We start from the raw sequence: 17,906 nt of genomic DNA, 5'->3' as shown, positions 1-17,906 counted from the left end.
AAAAAATTGATTAATTGAAAACTTTTTGAACTTCTCGGCGCGTCCCGCGAGGAGGTAGACAAACGGAGTTATTATTTAAACAATTTCAACTTTTCACAATAAAAAAAATATTTTTTTGTACATTGCATATGCATTAAAACATAAATTTTCAAAATGGTTAATTCATTACACTCTCTAAAAAATTCATAAATTTTAATAAATTCTAGAACTGTTTACGCGAATCTCCCCGCTTAACAGTAATCTTTACGCAACAATACAATAAAACACAAATGTTTTGACCCTATTTTGGACCCTCTACACTACATTTGTTCGATTTAAATTAGCAAGTTTGTCTTTATGAATCTTGATAAGCCTTTATAAACCTCTGTATTTCATTGAAATAAGTATATGCTATTCAAATTGACGTTTATTCCAAAAAAAATTTTCTGCCAGTGATTGATATACAGAATTATGAGGTAAATATCTTTTGGTGCAATTTCGTCCTGTCTTATTCTTCACATTTGTATTTAGATCAAACTTAATGTCATCTCTTTTTAATTAACAATCATATCCAGAGGATAATTATTGGTTAGTAAAACATTAATAATTTTGTTAAAGTTTTTTTTACTTAAAGGGATACTGGAGTCGTCTGTTTTACCGATTGAACGTTATTATTTTTAATTAGGCCTATTTTTTTACTGATTTCATAGAATTAAAAATCCTTCTCTAGAATTAAAGTATAGACAATAACAAATAGTGCCTGCCTACAATTTCATGTAAAAAATGAAAAAAGTTAAAGAATTATACTTTTGTGCAGTCGTCTCGTGTCTTTCATCTGTAACACATAAGTTTTAAAGACTGTACGTACAAATACGTACAAAATAACTAGTACGCACTAATTTTATTACATGATGAAAGAATAATAAACTGCTTGCAGAAATGAGCTAGAAACTTTGGTGTAAGAAAAAAAGCGTTGGAGAAAATTTCGTATATATGTGTGAGTGAGAAATCGGTCCAAGGCGGTCCAAGGATAGAAACAGAGCACTAGTTTAATTCATAGATTAATATTAATATATGTATTTTAATTCTGAAAAAGAATTTCTAAATCTATAAAAGAAATATGTACGAAATCTCATTAATGATGTGCACGAATGACTCTAAATTATCGACCTCGATCAAATTTGAGAGGCAGTCCAGCATCCCCTTAAGGTAATAGCAAGAGAACGCAGTTTTATTAATTCGATAATTGTACCTCTCTTTTAACAATGTGGATGGTATGAGAAAAAATTAAAGTAACGATTTACAAGTTGGTTTTTATATAATAAATAATTTCCTATTATTATATAGTAATTCCCGTATATTAAGTAATTCCCTTATTTTATTATTGTTATATCTAAGAAATCCAAACAGTTACCGCCTATTCTCCATTGTGAATTTAAGTTTCGAATAATACATGTCAAAAAACCCGCCATTAACCCTATAGAAAATAACTTTCAGCGGAATTGTCTAGAACTTTAATATGTTGCAGTTCTCGATGCCCTGATTAAAAATCATAACAATCGCGAAGTCCAAAAATCAACCATTTTCATTATAAAAAAAATCAAAGATCACAAATTTAGCTACCAACCAACACAGCTATGTTTATGGCATCACACCGTAGTTTTTTTGCTTCCAAGCACTTATGCTTTCTTGTCACGACGTTCATGCATCAAGATTTCTGACAATGACATCCAGATAGTCTAATATATCTACTAGGAAAATATATGGTACACTAGATCGGCGATGATGGAGTCAGGTTTAACTTCTATGGAAAGTTTTGCGTCAATTAAATGTTTCACTATTAGGAAAGATACGTACAAGCAAACCGGCGGAAGTGTTCCTCATCGATTTTGCCTCACCGATGAGCTTTGGATATATTATACAACATAGAAAAATATTAGACCATATTTTTTTAGCTGTGTATCTCAACGTTTAGGAGTTAAAACCACCACTCGAAGATAACGCATTTTTTTTGTTTTGGTGAATATCTTTGGAAATATAAAATTTATGAAAAAATATTCTATACAAAAGTTTTATGGCATCTTATATTCTTTACAATATATTTACGTTTTTCAAAAATTTCAAATTTACGATTACGATTACGATTACGATTACGATTACGATTACGATTACGAATATAATAATGAAAATGGCGCAATTTTGATTTTCATAGTGAAAATTATGAAAAAATGATAAAAATCATGGTTTTTTCTATTTATTTCCGTAAATAATAAGAATTTCAAAAAATACTTCAGATAAAAGTTATAGATCTCATCGAAATACATATTTTATGTCTTATTAATTTTTGCCATAAAGACAATAGTGTTTGAGAAAAACGAGATTTAATGTTCAAAACTTCATAAAACTCATCTAACACAACTTTTTTTTATCTAAAGTATTTTTCAAAATTCTCATTATTTATGGAAATAAATGAAAAAAACGATAATTTTATTAAAAGTTAAATATTTTGAAAACTAGCTATGCCCGTACATTCGTTTTTGTGGCATTCGACTACATTTAGTAAATACTACATGCCTATAAAATTTCATCAAAATCAAAGGGGGGTCGAATACGGAAGTCTTATCGAGCCTTTTACTTCATTGATATGTTTAAAACCATTAACATCCTACTAGCCAATGTCTTCTAGATATAATTTTTAATAATATTAAAAAAAGATGCATAGTAAGTTTGATCAGCTAAAACAAATGTGAAAATCAAAAATGCACCAAAAAATATTTATCTCACAATTCTATACATTACATCAATCTCTGACAAGTTCAGAAATTTCTTCAAGAATAATACATCAATTCGAATAGTATACACTTGTCTCAATAAATTACAAAGATTTATCAAGGTCCACAAAGACAAACTTGCTAATTTAGACTGAACAAATGTAGTGTATAAAATTAATTGCATGGATTGTGACACATCATATATAGGTCAGACGGGGAGATACTTGAAAACTATAATTAAACATAAAAATTATATCAACCAAAACACAACTCAGCTCTCCATAATTACGGAACGCAGAATAAATAAATCACAATTGAAATATATAATAATTAGGCTTTCTTAACACCTTAAATTAACTCTTAATTAGCTTTTCAATATTCTGTATTGTCATTATATTTTTTATTTGTAACGTTTGCAAATTCTATGATATAAATACGCACCAAATCAGCTTCATCAATTATTAACGTATCAAGGCTACGTTTCAAGACTAAATTTTTCGCTTTTAAATGCTGTAATAATCGATTTGGAGTAACTACAACAATATCTGGCATTTCGCTAAGTAAAAGTTTCTGTGCATTTAAGTCAGTTTTTAAACTAAGATCAATTGCTCTGACTTCTCTACAACATTTTATCGTCAAGCTCAAGATGACATCATGAATTTGCTTGCACAGCTCCTTACTAGATGCAATAATCAAACTTTTAATCTCTTGCTTTTTTTGTATCCGTTTATTTAATAATATTTTCTGAATAAGCGGTATTGTAAAGGCAGCAGTTTTGCCTGAACCTGTACGAGCTTTGATTAAAAGATCCTTTCCTTCCAGCAATAAAGGTATCGCTTTTTCTTGTATTAATGTAGGTTCCATCCAACCCAGTTTTGTGATAGCCTAGAATTTATTTTTAAATATATTTTATATATCATTCTTATGCTCTACAAAAATATTTACAATAATACTATTATAACATCTTAACATTTATATTTAACAACTTTTAAGGGAACATTCTCGCTTTTAGGTTTCAAAAAATTGATTTTTTATTTTTTACATTTTAACCCTTTGAGTGGCGCATTATTTTGATGGTTTAAGACCTACTTCTTTTCTTAATATTGTATCTAGAGGTTTTTGTGGTCGCTGATTACGAATATGAAGTCAGATTTTCAAAATTCAAGATGGCGGACCCAAAATAGTCACAGTATAAGTATACACAGTAACGACAGTGAGCGATTTTGATGTAATAAATTTCTAATGCGCATGCGTCAGTTTGTACTACCGAGAAGATGGCTGTGCCCTGTGGCTGCATCTAACCTATATATAGTAAAGAGTATAAGTAATAAGTTATAATTATTGTTACAGTATAAAAGTGATAAAATTTTAAAGAAATGACAAATAAATTTAATCAATTTATTGATTATTATTATTATAGAAGTATATAATTATTCTCATAACCAAATCAAAAATACGCGCCTGTACTACTCTCAAAATGGTGACAGGTCATGTGACTAGATAACACGACATCAAAGGTGCCGACACTCACTGTCGCTACTGTGTATACTTATACTGTGATATAGTTGTCAAAAATTTAAAAATTTATTTAATTTAAGCAAAAACCTGTAATAAGAAGTTTTCAGGACTGATTATAAATCCGAAGTCAGATCTCAAAAATTTAAGATGATGGATCCAACATGATTATTTATCCAAAACCGCCTATTACGGATTTTTGCTAAAATATAATAAAATTACGATGTTTTCTTTGCCATGTTAAATCCGCCATGCTAAATTTCGGAAATCTTACTTTAAATTCAGAATCAGCATAACTCAAAATTCACTTATTAGAGATCCTCACATAAATTGAATAAACTTTTAAATTTTCGTCCGCCATATTAGATCCAACATCTTAAATTTTAAAAATCTGACTCCAGCTTTTAATTCTATAATCCAAAAATAAAAAAAATATATGTACATTTCAAATATATTTATAGGGCCTTTTTTCTACAATTAAATTATTTCAAGTAAATTAGCGTTTTTTGCAATTCATTTATTTATAACAATAAAAATAATAAACATATCCTTAGTACTTAGTAGTAATTTCCTTAGTACTCAAAGTATCAATATTAAACCCTTAGCTACTCAAAAAAGTAAAAAATCGGATCAGGATGCATTTTTTAAAAATCAAATATTGAGAAAATCGATGATAAAAAGGTCGGAAAACTTCTCACTGACACTCAAAAGGTTAATAATGTAATCTTAACCCAATTCCTGAAAAGAGTAAATCTGACTCAGGCCAAAATTTCAACCGTTAGCTGTTTTAAAAGGCAGGGAGCAGGCAGGCGTAAACTTACCAAAGAGTGAGCTCTATTAAGCTAGCAGGACCAAATCAGCAAAATCAAATCTGATTTATTGGATTATTTAGCACTTATTTAGCACTTATTTGCACCACTAATAAAAATTTGGTACTCCGTGACGTATTGAAATAAGTCGTGGTGCTGCTAGCTTAATATTTAACTAGCAGGACCATAAGAAAAAAAAGAAAAAGAGAAAAACGAATAAAGAAACTTAAAGAGCTGAATTTGCACTAATTTGTACCATACAAAAAAACTAAATATATCTAGTCTGAGATAAACAATCACAAAATAAATTCAGTCATTTTGCACAAGAATAAAGAAACCCTTTCCCATGAGCCGAATCAGTCGCTACTTGTACACATAACTTAACATAATTTGCACCGCAAAAATATCAAGTTTCAGATTTTATACCACCGCCATTCGTTCGGAAACTACACCCGACCCTTGTACGTCGCAAAAGTAAAGTACCCTTCGTCATCAGCCGAATCAGTCGGGGGTACAAAATCGGAAACTTGATATTTTCGCGGTGCAAATTATGCCAACTTATGTGTATAAGTAGCGACTGATTCGGCTGATGGCGAAGGGTACTTTACTCTTGAGACGTACAGGGGTCGGGGATAGTTCCGAACGAACGGCGGGGGTACAAAATCTGAAACTTGATATTTTCGCGGTGCAAATTATGCCAAGTTATGTGTACAAGTAGCGACTGATTCGCCTCATGGAAAAAGGTACTTCATTCTTGTGTTTAAATGATTGAATTCATTTTTTGGTTGTTCAGCTCAAAATAGATTAATATATTGTTTTTTTGGATGGTGCAAATTAGTGCAAATTTAACTCTTTAAGTTTCTGTATTCGTTTTTCTCTTTCTTTTTTTTTCTTATGGTCTTGCTAGTTGAATATTAAGCTAGCAGCACCACAACTTATTTTAATACGGCACGGAGTACAAAATTTTTATTAGTGGTGCAAAATAAGTGCTAAATAATCCAATAGATCAGATTTGATTTTGCTAATTTGGTCCTGCTAGCTTAATAGAGCTCAAAGAATGCCACTATTGTAATAACTCAGAAGGCACGGCGGTTGTCTGCCCACGCTGGACAGTGTAATAGGAAGGAACGTCTCCCTGCATCGCTTGTAAGAGCGATGATCAAGGGAGATAAAGAATGGAGTGCGGCCGTCTCTTTCTGCGAGGAAGTTATGACGCAAAAGAAGGCGATAGAAAGGGAGCGAGAAGAAGGGCCGAGGATGCTCCTCCGGCGAAAAGAAGAAGAGGGAGCGGAATCGGAGGGTATAATCGGCGAATTCCATAGTTCCCCTTCCTCTCGCTCCTCGTATCGGGCCACGAGGGGAACGACAAAGATGACACCGTCTCTCTCTTATTAATGGCCCGGTGTAAAGACAGCGGTGTGTAGTAGTCCCGCACTGCTGTCATAGGGAGGGAAAGGTTCAGTGGCGCACAGCACAATTGGACACGTTGCAATGGCCCACCGTGCTATTAGATACAAAACATTGCGCACCGTTCAATTGCGCACAGTTCGATTAGACACCGTTCAATTGCGCACCGTTCGATTGCGCACCATTCGATTGCACACGTTCGATTACACACCGTTCAATTGCACACCATTCAATCAAACGCATATTAAATATTCATACATTATAGCTACGTTTGCAATGGGTTAGCGACTTGGACGGGGTGGGTGCGGGAGAGAGGTCAAACGCGCCCCTTGCACCCCCCCCCGCGCGCGCGCGTGTGTGTGTGTGTGTGTGTGTGTGTGCGCGCGCGCGTGTGTAAAGCATTCTCTGCACCACATGGGTTTGCGACTCAAATGGTGTGCAATTAAACGGTGTGCAATTGAACCGTGTGCAATTGAACGGCATGCAATCGAACATGTGCAATCAAACGGTGCGCAATCGAACAGTGCGCAATCGAACGGTGTCCAATCAAACGGTGTCCAATCGAGCAGTGTCCAATCGAACTGTGTTCAAACAAACTGTGCGCAATTGAACGGTGCGTAATTGAACGGTGTGCAATGTTTCGTGTTTAAACATGAAACATTGCACATTAGTAGCACGGTGGGTAATTGCAACGTGTCCAATTGTACTATGCGCAAATAAAGGCCTTTCCATAGAAAGACCAACTGGCCTCCCAAGAAGGAAATCCCTGTGTTTCTCACAAGAGATACAGGGCTCGGATGGGTACGAGTCCTGGTAGAAATCTGCACAAAGACCCTAGGACTTGTCCAACTATAATCGTTTGTGCGGGATCACTAAGGAACTTCAGTCAGTGCGTGTCCGACATAATCACCCCTCCTACCCCTACCCCATATGCCTAAAGCATTTCCCCTTGTAAAAAAAGAAAAAAAGCAGGCCCTATTCCCTCTTTAAAAAATTGTACTGTAAGGTAGAGTTCTTAGGTAAAGTTACGAGTCAACTTCAATGCGCCTTGATGAAAAGTTAAAGTTGACGTTGGGTCGAATTGACCCCCTTTTTCAGTTACCGGTTGCACTGCGTGAATTTTTGAGCTGAGGTAGGTAAGTTCTATAACTTTCATGTTTTTGTAATTGTAGTAGTACACGGAAACATAGATAATCTCATATTACTATTATTTTTATCAGAAAATGGCAAAAAACAAATTAATCCTTCCTATATACACTGAATGGTTACTACCCATAAATAAAATTCAGCGCTATTTAAGTACTGTGATAAATAGAACTAGTATCGCCATCAAATTGTAATTTAAAGTCTTAACTATGGTTTGATCCCACTTTGCTAGCAAAATAAGCATTAGTTAGCCTCTGACAAATATTTGAAGTAAATGTTAGGTGTCCATCACTTCGTGTGTGTATACAAGATAATTTTTTTCCTTAAAGATAAACATTTCAACAATAAAATGCTGAATTTTTACTAAAAAATAATAATAATTACAAAAGTTACATTTTTTTGCAAAACTCACTTTTTTCTAAATCGCAAAATATAATTTTTTGTAACAATTTTGTATAAAATTTCTTAAATTTTAATACCAAAAGTATATAAATATTTTCTATAAACATTAAAGTTAAGCCATAAATTTTTTAAGAATTTTAACATAAATATTTTAAAAGATACAGCTGTTTAAAATTGTCATGGATGGTAACCACCCAGTATGTATGCAAAAGTTGAAAAGATAAGTGTGTATACAAAAAATTAAACATTAAAAAAAACATTAAACATTAAGAGATCGAATGCAAAAAAGGAACAGATGTGGCGAATGTTCAAAAAACAAAGATAGAGAAACTGTCTATTGCTGTAGAAAATGTCAGCTACCATTATATGAAAAATATCAAAACACTCTATGCTTACAATTAGTCCGTGTAAATAAGTAATCATTTATTGTATCTTTTCATACAAATATGTGTAAATAATACGTTATTTTCATTAAAACATTTTTTAATTAAAAAATATGAATATTTATTTTCTAAAAACGCCTATACCGACACCTCAAAAAAATCATATGTTTAAATTGAAACATTAAGGTTTTAGTTTTGTTAAATTATATTGTACTATTTTTTCAAAAAGTACACTCTTAAGCTTTAATTTAAGCTTCAGTTCATTAAATTTTGTTTTTTCACAAAGTTATAAATTTTTAAAAATAAAGTGATTTTTTTCAAGAGTTTATTTATTGTTAAAATTTGTTTCTATAAATGTTATAAATATCATATTTTATAATTTCATCATAAAGTAAAGGATTTAAGCATAATGCATGAATTTTTTCTGCATAATGCTGATTTTTTTAACAATATTATACTTTTAAAGCGCAAGGTCAATTATAACTCTCTTTTTAGTTAACCGATACAAAACAAAAGCGTTTCAGTGATCAGATTAAGAAAAAAAAGAGCATTAAAAACTTGCAAAAGTTTTTATCAATGTATAAACTGTTTTTACAAAACTTTAAATGTTTTTTTTTTTTAATAATATTTTCCAATGACCTAAGACAAATAATAATCTAGGATACCAAAAATTTTAAGACATAAATAATTGGGAGTCTGCGCTATAGTATTGCCTAATATAATACATAATTCAAATTAACTCATTACCGCCTAATTTGTTCGTGGACACCGATTCCTGTCTATATAAGGCGATTTTTGGCGATCGTTTGGTACATGTACCAAGGTTGATATTGGTAGGGGTGGAGCTTATCCTGGTACGATGTACCACTACCATGTACCATTATGAACGCTAAAACGAACTGGTTCTTTTCTCTTTTCTCATACCGCAGATTTGGAAAAAACTACCCTACTTCGTTGCAAGGTATAGCTGGTATCAACCAGAAATGTACCAAAATGGTTAGCCACGCCTTAATCAAAAAGTACCAAACACGCGAAAACGCTCTGGTACATATTGGTACATTTTGGTACATGTACCAAACGATCGCCAAAAATCGCCTATAAATAGTTCGCTCTAAAAATACCATTTTAGAAAATATTTTTAGTACTTTTTCAATTTCTAAAGTTAGTTTTCATATACAACTCTCAAGAAATTAAATATGACTAATACAAGAAATTATTTTCGACGTTCATTCTTTTCTAAAAATTAAAAACAAAACGTTTTTTGTAACTAATAACTGTTTTGATAGTTACTTTACATTACACAACAATTAAGAAACTTTTTATTAAATATAACAGATATTCCGAGTTCTGCATCTGTGGAACATATGTTTAGCATCAATAGCTCTACAATAAAGCCATAAAAAAGTTATCTTAATAATATATTTAAATGTAAAATTCTATTAAAAATTAATGGGAATTTTTATTAAAATTTTATGACAAAGAGAATATATGAATAAATGTATGACAGCCGATGTAACGTTATATTTTATTAAATTCTGATAACAGTAACATATGATTTAGTCTTTTACCTTTATAAAGTTTTCATTTAGTATACCATAAAATAATAAAACATATAATTAAGCATATAAAATACAACAGTTAGTAAAGCATAAAATGTAAGATTCTTATTTCTTATATTTAAAATAATGTAAAATTATTTTTAAAAAAAGTAACTGAAAAATAACGACTCGTTATTCTTTTAGTAACTATAACTGCAACAAGTTATTTTTCAAAATCGGTAACTTGTAACTAGTTACTTTTTCAATTAAAAAACTGAAACTATACTTGGTTTAGCAAGAGACGCCTCTCGGAGTATGCATAATGGCGGATAACAAGATCAGAGCAAGGCATACTGTCTTACTTGATACCGTATATATGGCGCACTCGAGCCCATGGCTATTATCTCACTGTAGCACTGTCAATTTATTAATATTATTTCATTCACATAATATTCATTAATATTATATGATTAATATTCCAAGCTTCTGCCATCATAAATTTAAATATTAAAATAAAAATGTACTTGTGATAAGAAACTGAGCCGTTCGACAGTATTTAGATATGCCAAATATTCTGGTAACCCTATGTTATTTGTTGCTAACATTGGCAATCAGCACGAGCAGTAAGATGGTGTAGTGGGGATTGGTCCTGCACGAATCAGATAAAAACTCATTTACTCCAAGCATCTCTCGCTGAATCAAGTACAGTTATTTTTACAAAATAACTTCCTAACCCTGTATAAATAGCAGAGAAATTTTCTAGATGTTTGCTTTAGAATTGACAACCAATAATGACTTAATCAGAAGAGACCATGGAAGTTTTTTTATGTAAGAAATGCATACGTTAAAGATGACTCAAAGTCAAAATGTACAAGATTGTAACTTATTAAAATTATACTTATTGTAATGAAAGTAATCTAGCATTACTGTCGATTATATAAATTTGCGCTTCATTAACCACAACTGTTACTCTCAATTGCCTGTGTTTATTGTTTTATTTATTTATATTTTATCATGCACGATATTTTGAGAACATGTACAATATATGATAATATAAAATAACCAAACCAATATTATCTTTTCTGTTTGAATACTACATTTTTGCTAAAATGCATTGCATTTTTTACATCAGATGCATGTATGTAATATTATAAATTCTTAAGTAATACGATATTGCATAATTTAATACAAACTATAATACAATATACATTAATGTAATAATAGATACGAAGTTTATAATGAAATTATTAATATTAATTTGTAAATTTTTTGTTCAGATTATATTTCATTTACCATTTGTTAAGATATAGTAAATAAATGTAATGTTACTCTCCATTCCACTCTTTTGACAAACAAACATTGGCTGAATTCAATGGAAAAAACAACTTTACAACTGTTAAAATTCTTCAATATGATTGGCTTTTGCCCTTAATTCCTGTTGAATCTAAATGTATAAATCATATAAATCTTTTTCTGCTAAATACTACCATTAAATCTCAATATAAGCTCCATTGCACACAGTTTTCTACACAAAGATAACTGTTGAAAGAAAAAAAGAAATTAATAAAAAATAAAAGTATTAAAAAACAGTATTATAAAAACAAAAAATAATATATCAATCTATTATGATAAGTCAATAAAGATGCTTTTCTTTTAGAAGATAAATCAACACAGATTAACACATTCGAGCACAGTTTACTACAGTTAACCTTTAGAGGGCTAGAATTTGAGATCTTAGAACTTTCTTTGAAAATAACCCAAACTTATGTCTTACATCATGGGTTTATTATATACAAAATTCCAATCATGGATTGAACCAATATATCGACTTTCCAGCCCACTATGTGGCAAAGAAAAATTTAATTTTTAATTTTGCAAATTAGACTTATATAAAGGTTTTCAAGCTTGAATGACCACATTTTTGCTAAAAATGCATTGTATGAATACAACGGTAACGTCAAATTTTGAAAATTTTTAATTCTAACTTTATTATTGACCCAAAAAAATGTAAAATATTCAAATATCACAACTTTTCTTTAGCATTATATATAGAAAAATCATTTTAAGGAATACTTGCAGAAGTAGAAACATAAATACATAAAAAATTTTTGAGGAATTAACCACAATTTGTTCACCTTGAAATATTCCTTAAAAGTTTATTGTAATTTTCACTACCCACCACTATGTGGCGTTTTTTTTTGGCGTTTTGGAGTTTTCTTATGAACAAAATGCAGTTTTATAAATAAAAGGGGCTTGTCAAGAGCGCAGAAAGAAGTAAGATTTTGCCATCAACATAAAGAACTGAAATATATCAGTCTGTAAAAGGAATTAAGAAAAATAAAAAGAATTATATGTTAATGTGTTAGTTCCAGTATTAATGTAATGAATCTAACCCTTCCAAAAATATTAATTTCAGATTTTCAGATTTTCAGATTAAGATCTTCAGATCAATCTATTATTCTTAAATCTAAAATATAATATTATCACAAATTTACTAAATTATTCTAAGAAATAAAATAGCATCAAAAATCGTTTTATTCTAGATTAAAGAACTTTTCATTTAAGAATGCAATATTTCTTCTTTGATAATATAATAATAAATATCAATTCAATTTTATGATAGATCAAAGAGTAACAATATTAGAAATCTATTCTATGAATGTACATTATTGATAAAACAAGTAATTCTGTATGAAGAATTACTTGTTGAGAGTAGAAGTCATACGTTGTAAAATAAGGTGTTATAACACCTATCTGCTTTAGCAAGAAGTTCCTTCATTGCAATTTGGGTTTTATCTTCATTTTGATTTTTGTTTTCTACAATTCCCCATATTCCCATTATAGTAAATGGCGACATTATTGTTACCCTTCTGGCAATTTGTATATTACTTTCACTCTGAAAAAAAGTATTTAAATTTATTAATATTTAATTAATACCATTATTGCCACTATATCTTAATCATCAAGTACCTTACATGTTGAGTAAATTTTTTTACGTAGAACAGCTCTTTGAAGAATTCTGTTGCAATTTGTAAGTCGGTATAATCTCTGTAGCATTATTTTGTATTATTTTGAACTTTTGATGTTAATCAATGAACTTTTATTATAGAGAAAATATAGACTATGTGATAAATTCTTCTACTCTACATGATATGTGTTATAATACCTTATTCTACGTGATATGTGTTATAATACCTTATTTTACAAGGTATTATATAGTCAGAATTCTATGTAATATGTGTTATAATACCTTATTTTACAAGATTAAACAATGTTTTTAAATTTTGTAAACATTTCAATAAAATTTGTCAATCTTAATATGAAATATAAATTGTTATTTATGATTATAGAATACATAATGCTTAATATTGTAACTTTCTATTATACAATTAAAAAATTTGACTATATATAAATACATACTCCAAAAATTCTATCGCAATACTGGAACTGGATATGTCCTTTGATCAAAAACACACTTTGACTCTTCTCTCAAGCAGAATCGAAGTGTATCAATTAAGTTTGCATCAAATTCTAAATTAAAAACAAGTGTCAACTTGTATCAAAAATGTCAACTATGTTCTGTGAATGAAAAGCAGTCAAAGTTAAGCAACATGAGTTGCATTGACTGTACGTTATTTACTCTTGCCATAAGTGCTCGAATATCAAAAAGTTCCCAAACTATTCGTAAAAAAATTTTTTGCTTACCAAAAATAATAAAAAGTTTTAAATGTCGTTTCAACGCAATTTTATTAGAAACTTTAATAGCTATAACAACATTTCAATCCATGCTTTAGGTCGTTTTCAAATAAAAGATTACCATGTATAGATACATAAAATTCTCAAAACATTTATTACATGGGTTCATATTCGCAAAACCAAAGCTCAAACAATGTTTTGTACGTCAAATACATATTAAAGATTATAATAAAAGGTAAATGGAATATTAACATTGTATGCGTTTGACACATTTCATCATAAAAGAAAACCAAACATTAAAATTTATTGCTTATCAATATAAATATGCAGTATGTTTTATGTTGATAAGTAGGAAATTAATAATTTTATATTATTTAATATTTATTTTTCTCTCATTCGTCTTTTTTGTATTCATTTTTATTTAATTATACAAAAGAATGATTCATTCTTAAATAAAATTACAACATAAACATTTCATTTAAATTAACAAACAATATTGAACATGTGTAGATAATAAATCGAATTATACAGTTATAGGTTAAGAATATTATTTATTGACTTATTATAAAACTTTAATATAAAAAAAGAAAACGAAACACAAGCAACGATTTCCTTCTCGAAAAAATTCCACACATAAAAATATACAAATTCTGAAAATTTGAAAAAATCAGAGAAAAGCGTCATATTATACTTTTACATTAACCTTTCCTTTTGATAGAATAAAATATACACTAAAGACCCGGTCAACATTGTTTTGATTTTAAGCAAGACTTAAACATATATATGCTTATCTTTCTTTTTTAATAAAGACAACAATTTATTTAAATCTCATTAAAGTCAAAATAACTTTAGTGCAATTAGGTCGAAATGTCCGATCTAAACAAACATAACCTTTATTCAAACCTAAATTCAGTTTTACCTTTAGAATCCTGTCGTCCAATTCTAATTCTTGAAAATATTTCGATTTTGACTCAATTTCTTCAATCAATGCCATCTTATTGGTAAACGTTGATATTTAAATCAAACTTTATGACTTGTTTTTTTTTTTTGAGAGCTTAATGTGCCAGATCTTCTGCAGATATACGGCACGTCGGCACGTGTAACTAGGGATGGGCGATGTACTATCGATTAATCGATGTTCGATTCTTTTTTTATTACAACATCGATAATTTTTCCGATGTTTACAAATTCGATTTATTTTTATAACAATAGTTTTTTTAATCCGATAATACTAAAATTGTTACTAGATTTACTAGTATAATAGTTTTTAAAGGTAAGAAGCCAAAATCACAGACTTCTATAATATACTAGACTGCTAACCTTGATTCCCTAGGCGTACCAGTATATAATGTACATACATGTTGTACATGACTGAATAACCGATCGGAATGTGTCATTTGCTATGTATGTACATTGTTCGTCAAGTGGAATGTTTATGTACATATATATATATGCCAATAAATGTCACATATAGTTGCTACAAGTAATTTGTTGACATTTTTAAAATGTTTATATATATATACAGGGTGTCCCAAATCTGGTGTGCAATATTTCATGGAAAGATAGACGGGATCGAGATGAACATAAAAATCCAATATAGTCTTGGTTAGGTCTATCAATAATCAAGATATAAATTTTTTAATTTATGCGAATGAGAGCGCGCCTTGCGCGCCGAAGGAAGGGCTCGAGCCGCTCGAGCCATAGCACGGCCTACTGTCTCAAGCATTGGCTGCCGGCAGCGGCGGGGGGAAGAAGGAGAAGCGTGGCGTCGTCGCCGTTCCCACGTCTCGCCGCATCGCGCCTAAGCTCGCGTCGATGGCTGCTACGCATACTCGCGATTACATGACAAGATTATAAATTATTAATAAAAATATGACAAATTTAAATCGTAATAAACTTCTGTAAATAAGAAAGTCAAAAGAGAGAAAGCGATGGAAACGTATGAATCCTGCAAATAATATAATATTTGCCGCATCAAATTCTCTTATCGTTTTTTATGGAAAATATTCAATTAACGAAGATTTATCACGATTGATTCTTTATACATTCTCCTTTCGTAACCATCTTATTAGAAAATTACAAAATGCACGAAATACTATCCCTAATATACACTCTTTGTAAAATAACACGATAGAAAAATATTCACGTTTGATCTAAGGACTTCAGGATAAATTATTCGATGCGACTTCTACGGTAATTATAGGTAATCAGAGATCAATGTTATGTCAAGTATCGTTAGTATGGTTAACTACAAAGGATTTTCTCTTGTATATGATAGAGAACTTCGAGTTTCTTCTATCGTTAATACATTCTAAGTCACTGAAAATCTGTCGTAATTAATAATGCAATTAAAGGTAGAAGAAACTGTAAGTTTTCTATGGTTATAAAAGAAAATCCTTCGTTGTATTAACAATACATGATATTAAACATTAATTTTTAAGCATAATTATCGTAGCATCGCGCCTAAGCTATCGTGAAATCGTTACATCAAGAGGGAATATTTTTCAGTGTTATTACAAAGAGTGTAACATACTATGGATAAGTATTTCGCGCATTTTAGTATGACACCTTTCTCTCTCTCCCTCTCTCTCTCTCTCTCTCTCTCTCTCTCTCTCTCTCTTTCTCCCTCTTTCTTCCTCTTTCCCTCTCAAGCACTACGTAGTACACAAATACAATAAATATTACCACGTTTAACACATTAGTTTGTACTATTCTACTTTCATTATGTGTGTAAATTGAATAAAATTTTAACAATTATCATTTCTTTATATTTTTAGTATTACACACGATTGAAAAAAAAATTATCAAAAATTATCACTAAAACTGCGATAAATAATCAGCACGATACTTTCTTTCTGAGTGTCGTATCGTGTTTAATGTTAAAAATGTTATAAAATAGTAATCTTGTTAAAAAAATTTTATATGACATTTAATGAAACTCTAATAATATTGATTGGAACTGTTGTTGAAAATGACATTTATCGTGTTTCTGTAAATATTTTAGAGGGAAAGATATTCTGCTAACTTCGCGAAATACATATTTTTATCTTTGTCTTTTTAATATAAAAATTGTAGCAACGTTCTGCTTTATTTAATTACACATAATGAAAGTAGAATAGTACAAACTAATGTTGTTAAACGTGGTAATATTTATTGTATTTGTGTACTACGTAGTGCTTGAGAGGGAAAGAGGAAGAAAGAGGGAGAAAGAGGGAGAAAGAGAGAGAGAGAGAGAGAGAGAGAGAGAGAGAGAGAGAGAGAGAGAGAGAGAGAGAGAGAGAGAGAGAGAGGTGTCATACTAAAATGCGCGAAATACTTATCAATAGTATGTTACACTCTTTGTAATAACACTGAAAAATATTCCCTCTTGATGTAACGATTTCACGATAGCTTAGGCGCGATGCTACGATAATTATGCTTAAAAATTAATGTTTAATATCATGTATTGTTAATACAACGAAGGATTTTTTTTTATAACCATAGAAAACTTACAGTTTCTTCTACCTTTAATTGCATTATTAATTACGACAGATTTTCAGTGACTTAGAATGTATTAACGATAGAAGAAACTCGAAGTTCTCTATCATATACAAGAGAAAATCCTTTGTAGTTAACCATACTAACGATACTTGACATAACATTGATCTCTGATTACCTATAATTACCGTAGAAGTCGCATCGAATAATTTATCCTGAAGTCCTTAGATCAAACGTGAATATTTTTCTATCGTGTTATTTTACAAAGAGTGTATATTAGGGATAATATTTCGTGCATTTTGTAATTTTCTAATAAGATGGTTACGAAAGGAGAATGTGTAAAGAATCAATCGTGATAAATCTTCGTTAATTGAATATTCCATAAAAAACGATAAGAGAATTTGATGCGGCAAATATTATATTATTTGCAGGATTCATACGTTTCCATCGCTTTCTCTCTTTTGACTTTCTTATTTACAGAAGTTTATTACGATTTAAATTTGTCATATTTTTATTAATAATTTATAATCTTGTCATGTAATCGCGAGTATGCGTAGCAGCCATCGACGCGAGCTTAGGCGCGGTGCGGCGAGACGTGGGAACGGCGACGACACCACGCTTCTCCTTCTTCCCCCCGCCGCTGCCGGCAGCCAATGCTTGAGACAGTAGGCCGTGCTATGGCTCGAGCGGCTCGAGCCCTTCCTTCGGCGCGCAAGGCGCGTTCTCATTCGCATAAATTAAAAAATTTATATCTTGATTATTGATAGACCTAACCAAGACTAT

General features: G+C 30.6%; 1 protein-coding gene across 8 annotated transcripts in view; it reads right to left on the bottom strand.

The window, feature by feature from the left end:
- The window catches only part of LOC105839170 (probable ATP-dependent RNA helicase DDX56), an 82,712-nt gene extending 67,562 nt beyond the window's left edge, over positions 1-15,150 (bottom strand). For 2 of the 8 annotated variants that reach the window (XR_004963867.1, XM_036288892.1), the window contains exons 1-3: positions 12,921-13,364; positions 12,676-12,846; positions 3,192-3,635 (exon numbers count right to left, since the gene is read on the bottom strand). Coding sequence is in view for 7 of the 8 variants with exons in the window: in XM_036288892.1 (XP_036144785.1) it covers positions 3,192-3,635; positions 12,676-12,846; positions 12,921-13,007 (702 nt within the window). In the remaining variant the exon portion in view is untranslated. The other 6 variants (XM_036288894.1, XM_036288895.1, XM_036288898.1 and 3 more) reach the window with 6 other exon arrangements.
- Between the last annotated feature and the right edge of the window lie 2,756 nt (positions 15,151-17,906).

Source organism: Monomorium pharaonis, chromosome 6 (genome assembly GCF_013373865.1).
Source record: "Monomorium pharaonis isolate MP-MQ-018 chromosome 6, ASM1337386v2, whole genome shotgun sequence".
Classification (NCBI taxonomy): Eukaryota; Metazoa; Arthropoda; class Insecta; order Hymenoptera; family Formicidae; genus Monomorium; species Monomorium pharaonis.
This window is presented reverse-complemented; position numbering and strand designations above follow the sequence as displayed.